The sequence below is a fragment of the Myotis yumanensis genome, unplaced genomic scaffold (genome assembly GCF_028538775.1).
Source record: "Myotis yumanensis isolate MYYU_CA2020_CCGP unplaced genomic scaffold, mMyoYum1.0.hap1 SCAF_5, whole genome shotgun sequence".
Classification (NCBI taxonomy): domain Eukaryota; kingdom Metazoa; phylum Chordata; class Mammalia; order Chiroptera; family Vespertilionidae; genus Myotis; species Myotis yumanensis.
Genome location: NW_027223756.1, coordinates 21853702 through 21860778, shown reverse-complemented (window position 1 = coordinate 21860778; position 7077 = coordinate 21853702). Strand labels below are relative to the sequence as shown.

The 7077-nt window shown below is 50.1% G+C and overlaps 1 protein-coding gene across 4 annotated transcripts in view; it reads left to right on the top strand.

Annotated features, from left to right (window-relative positions):
- Positions 1 to 2066: 2066 nt before the first annotated feature.
- ABLIM3 (actin binding LIM protein family member 3) overlaps positions 2067 to 7077 on the top strand; it is a 107561-nt gene continuing 102550 nt past the window's right edge. For 2 of the 4 annotated variants that reach the window (XM_070414640.1, XM_070414638.1), the window contains exons 1-2: positions 2067 to 2379; positions 2780 to 2879. In XM_070414640.1, coding sequence (XP_070270741.1) covers positions 2867 to 2879 — 13 coding nt within the window. In that variant the 5' untranslated portion in view covers positions 2067 to 2379; positions 2780 to 2866. The remainder of the gene's footprint in view (positions 2380 to 2779; positions 2880 to 7077) is intronic. The other 2 variants (XM_070414641.1, XM_070414639.1) reach the window with 2 other exon arrangements.

The following is a 7077-nucleotide window of genomic DNA, read 5'->3' as shown; positions in this document are numbered from 1 at the left end:
TCACTATACCCAACAACTTTAATACACCCAGCATTTCATGAAGTATCATATTATCCTCATTTTACAAATGAAGAATTTGAGGTTCACTGAGGCCAAGTATCTTGTCCAAGGTCACACAGCTAGTAAGTGGTGAAACTGGGACTGAAAATCAGCTGGGCTGGAAGCAGCTCCTAGCCTCTGAACCAGGCCATCATTGGGTTTACCTAATATTCTTGCTTTACTTCGTTAATTACTGTCTATCCCCTGCCCCCTCCCAAATAAAAGGGTCTGGTCCTTGTCCATCCCATGCACCACTATACCCCCAGTAGCTAGAATAGGGCTTAGCACAAAGTAAATATTCAATAAATGACTGCTGGATGAATGAATGAATGAATGAATAAATGAATACTAAACTTTTATTTGACTATGTCTTATAATCAGAAAATTTCTTAACACTAAAACTTTGGATGAGAACTACATATGTTCACTGAACAGTCTTGTTCATTTTACATATTTATATTTAACTTAGCTAAACTTTCTCCCAGGGAAAAAAAAAAATACCTTTTTCCAAGCATTGGCACCTAGCAAGTTGCACACAACAGGAGAATCAAATAAGGAAACCCAATCTTTTGGAATGATTTAAATATTTATTAATCACTTACTCTATCTTCACAGCAATTCTAGGCCTCTGCCCTTTTCAGTAGCAAACAGTGGTCTGGGAATCATCTGGGACACTTGTTTAAAATGCAGAGCAAGTACTCAGAGGCCTGAGAACCTGCATTTTTACAGATATCTCGTGTAGTTGTTGCACTGACAAAACTTTGAGAACCGTTGTGAGTCGGTTTAGGGTTATCCCCCGCCCCCATTGGAAACAAATCCTACTAAGCGACCAAAATGTGTTCCAATCCACTGGCCCTTCAATTTCTCTGAAGATTCTTTCATCGCTATCACATCTTGGTGTTATGGCCATATCAATTTCTTTTTCACCATGTGGAAGGCAGAAATATTGCATTTACCTAAAAGGTGTTCTTTCCAAGTTTTAAAAGGTTGGCTACCTACCCCTACCCTGTCATCCCAGACTCCAGTGCACTGACTCACTCTCACATGGGACCAGGCTAAAACGAGAAGACCCGGTCCAGTTCTGCCACCAGTCGCTGTGTGTCCTCGGGCAGGTAGCTCAGCCTTTCTGACCCACTGTTTCCTTGTCTATAAGTTGGGGTTGAGTGCTCATAGCTTTCTGATTCAACACATGCTCTAACCGGAGTCATTCCATAGACAGGGATCATGTGTCTTCTCTGTCTTGTTTTTCTACACTCAAAAGTCATGCTTCTGTGGTCATGAATTCCATTCAGGAAATGACAAGGTAAATAGGCGACTGTAAAGAACCCCACCCCACTGAATTACTCATGACCCCAAAAAATCAGAATATAGGTTTCTCTAATACACACCCAGGTGAACTAATTACAAAAATTAAATTAAACAAAAACACTTTGGATAAGAGCTAGTTGGCCATACAAAAACTGGGTGGACCTGTGAGATTGAGTCATGAGGCCACATAGCAGCTGTTTGCCTCAGACAAGGAAGTGTTTCAAGGTGGGGGTTCCTAGACCTTCCACTCTGAGGGCTGCACAATATTAGATCTAGAAGAGACCTGGAGTGTCTGTCAACAAATACTTATTGATACCTACTGTGGGCCAGGCACTGTTCTAGGTATTAGGGATCCCATAGGAAACCCCATTGACAAGACCCATACTTTCATGGTGCTAACATTTTAGTGGGGAAGAGAGAGGATAAACAATTGTCACAAATGAACCAGAGATATGGGGCATTAAGAGGGAGATAGTAACATAAATTAGGAGGCTGGGAGAATCCCCCAATGTCTCATTTGCTTGTCCAGCTGCTCCCTTCTACACACGAGGAGGGCCAGCCAGAGACAGCAGTGACCCGGTCAAGACCAAGCTGGACAGAAGCAGAGTTGGAAGTGAAACCGGTCTTCCTACAAAGCCAATCCCTTCTTCACAGCCTCTCCCAATATTACTTTATTTCCCGGTCATTGTCTAGCCCTTAGACTCTAAGACCGAGGGAGGGAGACAAGAGCTCAAGTACTCCCTTGCTGGCCCCAAGGCACAAGGGTCCCCTTAGTCATCCCATTACACCCCAGGACCCAGAGAGAAGCCCAGGTGGGGCGGGGCCTGAATACGGTCGGCGTGTCCAGCAGGTGGCAGCAGCGAGCGGCCGCGCCCCCTGCACTGCCACCCCGCGAGCCCGCATCATGGATGTCGAGCTCTCCTATTTCGCTTTGCTCGCCTTGGAATTCGAGACCCCAGACGAGAAACAGGATTCATGAACCGGTCGCAGGGGCCCGGGCAGGGGCCTCTGGCTCCCGACGCTGGCCGAAAGGTGGGTCCGGGGGCGGGTCACTGCTCTCCGAAGCCGGGCGGGGACTGCGCTGCCCCGAAGAGCCGGCTCCCCGCGCGTTGCCCCCGCCCTGCCTCCCTGTGGTCCACACCCCCTTTGGGCTCCCGAGCGGCTGGGCTGGAGTAGTTGGGGGTGCGTGCGGTCAGGCGCCGCCAGCCCTGCTTCTGCCTCTGATTCGGGTCCGAGGGCAGCAAGACCCGCGCACCGAGACCCGGGCACCGGTGTTCTGCCCGCCTCCTCTTCCTCCCTGCTCTCACCTGCGCCTCTTAGTCCACTCGCCTTCAAGGCCAGTGGTTACAGCCCGGACTGAGAGGGGACAGCAGAGGGAGAGAGAGCACCTGAGGATACAGAGCTGGCACTGGACTGCCTTGTCGCCCCCCAGGTGATGAGTGAGGTCGGAAGATCGGAAGATTTGAAAAGCAACCAGGGCCTCCGTATTGAATGAAAGACTCAGTGCAAAGGCATCACCATGAACACGAGCAGTAAGTGGGTCCTCCTCTCCTTCGCCATGGGAACAGGGTGGGGGCGGGAGGTGCAGGAGCCTGCGCCAGGGCTGCCTGGAAGGAGGAAGGAACGCTGGCATCTGGGTGGACACATGGCCCCCAGCCTCCTTCGTGGTCCTCTCGGTGCTCTCCCGCAGAGAAACAGGGGTCTGGCTTTTCATGATCATTTTTGCTGATGTTTTATCGGCTGGCAGAGCCAATTGCCTCTGCAAGGAAGGCTGCCTGTCTCCTTCTAGCAATGCCTGGGAAGGCCTCCGAAGCAGTCGTGTGGCCATTGTCTGACTGTGGGGGCTCCGAGGAGACCTCTCTCCACACAGCTGGAAAGCCACGGAGATCCGCTGGTCCTGGAGCTGGGAGGAGCAGGGAGGCTGGCCCTCAGGGGGTGGGTCTGGGGATTGTAATATATCCCTCTCCCGAGTGCTTGCAGCCCCATGGGCCCGGAGCTGCTTTCTCCACATCGCTGTAGGCTGCTTAGCCATGCCCAGAAGGAGAGAAAGAGACAGGCCCTTTGGCCAAGGCCTCTAACATGCCAGAGGCAACAACTGCTTTGCAGAGCCGGGACCAGACATTTTGCTACGAGGCTGGGCCCCAGTTGTTGAGAAATGGAGCCAGAAATACAAAGAGGCCCAGTCCATTTCTTATCACTGGAGTCCCTCAGACCGCGGGCACCCGCTGTGGCACCACCCTGAAGGGGAGGTCTGGGTCAAGTCCCCCCTCCTGCTCCCTCATCAGCTGAGCTTGCTGGGTCATTCCAGCAGCAGGTGGGGTTATTGAACTGGGGGACCCCTAGGAACATTCACTTCCTTGGGTCTCTGACTTTCCCATCAGTCTCCTTTCTGCATCCCAGATGGTCTGTAAAATGAGAGGGGTTGAATTAGAGACCCTTCAAAAATAAGAACCTACAAGTTTCTTCTAAAAAAGCTAGAGCTGAGCAACAATACCAGGGAGATCAGAACCTTCTGAGACTGTGTCCAGACCAAACCCACTATTTCCTCACCTTCCCTCCATTTCCAGGCTGTTGGCAAGGAGGAACGGAAAAGAGCGAAAACCACTGTGATGGAAATGAAATATTTCTTTACTATGTATTTGTATGACTTCTCTCTGCTGCCTCCCATTGTGTATTACATGGCTGCGCGAAGCAAGCGAGCAAGGCTGGACTCGCTTTGCCTCTTTCAGCCAAAGAATGTGCCTCTTGGTTTTGCCAGCCTGGAACGGTGCTTTGGCTTCACACCAGGCTCAGGGGAAGGGCAAAATTCTGTAGACCCGGTTACTTAGGGGCCACATGTGTGCATCTGGTGCTTTCAGGCAAATAAAGATGTGAACAGCCTGTCACTTCTCACTGTCTCCAGCAAAAACTGTATCTATCAGAGTCCTTTCTCACTAAATGACAGAACGGAAAGATGGCTCACCTTCTTTTCAAGGAGCTAAGAAATAAGGTAAAATAAGCCACTGACCCTTCCGTTTTCTCTCTCTGGAATTGTAAGGAATTCTTGTCCTGTTAGCAACACTGAGTATTCTTGAAGGAATGAAACAGAGATTTTACTTAAAAAAAGAAAAGAAAGAATGACCAATAGAGTTGAATACTGCAGAAGATGAGGACTGACAAAAATGTCATTCTAGACACTTTTTCTAAGTCAGGAGATTAGTGGGAAATAAACAGAGTAGAGTGACTTGGGCAGCCTCAGGATCTCTGAAGTCCCCATAAGAGGAAGTGCTCCCTGGGCAACACTGTAGAGAGACTGGCTCCGGGCTCAGGGGCTGGGCTCCATCATCACTGAGGCTCCTCCCAGCCCTGAGCCTGCAGGTGGAGAGAGCAGAAATCAGACCTCTCTGGAGTGAAGGTGTGGCAGGGTCCTGAGGACATAGGAACAGGGTTTTGACAGGACATCTCTGGGGCGACCTGATCTAAGCAAAAATGCTCTCCCCTTTGCAATGTGACATTTTTAACCTAATCCTCATGCCTGAAATGAAGCCTCAGAGAAACTCAGCTTCTCTTTCACTTCCGTTTCCTGGGTCCTCACTCTCCCCCAGCCACTGTGCTAAGCATTTCACCTGCATGAGCACCCCAAACTCTCACACCCACCCTGTGGAATTGCATTATTACCCCCGTCTTAGAGGTGAAGTCTTCTAAAGGTTTACAATATCTTCTTCAAGTCATGGAATTAATAGTTGGATTATGAACGGTTCTTGGATGCATGATAGTTTGACAGTGCATACCGTTCCTAATCCATGGTTCAAGGTCACCACTGAAGGGGGAGCAAAGCATGAGCTTATTATTGAGTCCTAATCACTTCATCTGGGGAGGAGGAGGGGCTGCAGTCTTGGGACAGTGTGTGAGAGCTGACAGAGCTTGGTCCCTGGAGTCAGGTGGTCCTGGGTTCCAGTTCTCCTTTTCCATTTATTAGCTGTGGTCCACAGCATGGTGGTCCCATCCACAAAACAGGAATACAGGCCCTCCCTCGGTTTGGAATGGAGATACACCTTACTGTGTTGTGTAAAATTCTGAACGTGGTGCCTTGGGCATGGCTGGCATCATGTCAGCGATGGTGGTCAGACTGTCGTCGTCGCTGTGGTGGCTGTTTTGGCAGTTGCCACTGTTGGCTTCATGACAGTAGCAAGCATTATGACAATATGATCGCTCAACCTCTTGGACGTTACACCGTCGTCATAAATTGAGAGGAGTCCCAGAAGTGTGATTTTCAGGATGACACTGGATTATGAGAAAAATGCTTTGCAAACATATGTATATTGTTTTTATCAATAAGAAACACATGCCTTAGATGGCAAAAACGGGGGAGTGCTCACTCAGCGACACCTTAGTGTGCATTCTTGTTTCATTTTTGTGCATTTTCCTTTCTTCTGAAATCCAGCTGAGCTTCAGGACAGGAATTTGGAGATGATGGGGTGGGTGGTGGTTCAGACCTGCAGAATGTAACAGGTGGGGTTTGGCCCTCAGAGCCCATAGGGAGGGAAAGGAGAGCTCCCTGCAGGGAGAAGACACCAAAGGCATGAGCAGGACACGCAGGGCTCAGGAGCCCTGGGCTAACACTGAGACAGCACCTCAGAAAGCTTCAGCGGAAGGAAAGGGAAAACAGCAATTGCCTCTACCTTGGCCTCCGCTGGGTCTACCACCAGCCTTTCCTTGCCCTGGCCTGTGCCCAACTTAATTCCACGGATCTGTCATTTGTCTCCTGACCTACTGAGGCAGCCCACCAACTGGTTTCCCGTCATCCACTCCAGCCCCTTCCGTTCTCCCCATCCACCCTCTACATCACACTCTGCTTAAAATTTGGATCCTGCCCTGGCTGGTGTGGCTCAGATGGTTGCAGTTTCATCCTGTGCACCAGGAGATTTCAGGTTAGCTTCCTGGTAAGAGCACATAACTAGGTTTTGGGTTCGGGGTGCAAACCAGAAGCAACCAATCAATGTGTCTCTCTCACATTGATGTTTCTCTCTCTCTCCCTCCTCCATCTCTAAAATTATTATTATTATTTTTTTTACAAATGCTCATTGCTCATTGCTCTTAAGATGTGAGAGGAAACCCCTCAGTGAGACCTGCAGGTCCAAAGTGGCCCGGCCTTGCTCACAGCCTGTCTCATCCACACTGCACCACTTCTGTGTTCCCATCCCATATACCTCCTTCCGTTCTCTCTAGCGCCTGCTCCTTGCAACCTTGCATGTGCTGTCGCTTTCTCCTGGAAAGCTCCCCCCTATAGCACCAAACCCTCTGTCCACTCCCCCTCCCCCCAGCTGGTCTCCTTGCCCTCCAGAGCTGGGGAAGCCCTCCCAGCTCCCCAGCCCAGCTAGTATGCCCCTGATGTGCACTCTCCATGCACCTTCGTCCTGTTCCTTCAGAGCCTCAAGTCTGTCATCACACACATCCAGGTCGTTTTCCTGAACCACACAGCAAGGAGGGAGCTGACCCCAGATCCCTTGTTCTCACAAAACCTTAGAACCATGTGGGCACCACCATCTGAAGTGCATATTCTTAGGCAACAATAAGTTTTTGGTTATCCCCTGTCAGTGTCTCCCATTCCCACGTTGGCCCAGGATTTCCAAAGCCTCTAGGTCCAAAGCGAAGGGAGACTGTTGACCCCAGAATGCTAGAGCCCCTGAGCACCAGAGTCATTTCTGTGTCCCATAAAATGCTGTGTTCTTTACTTGGGTCGGAACTCGC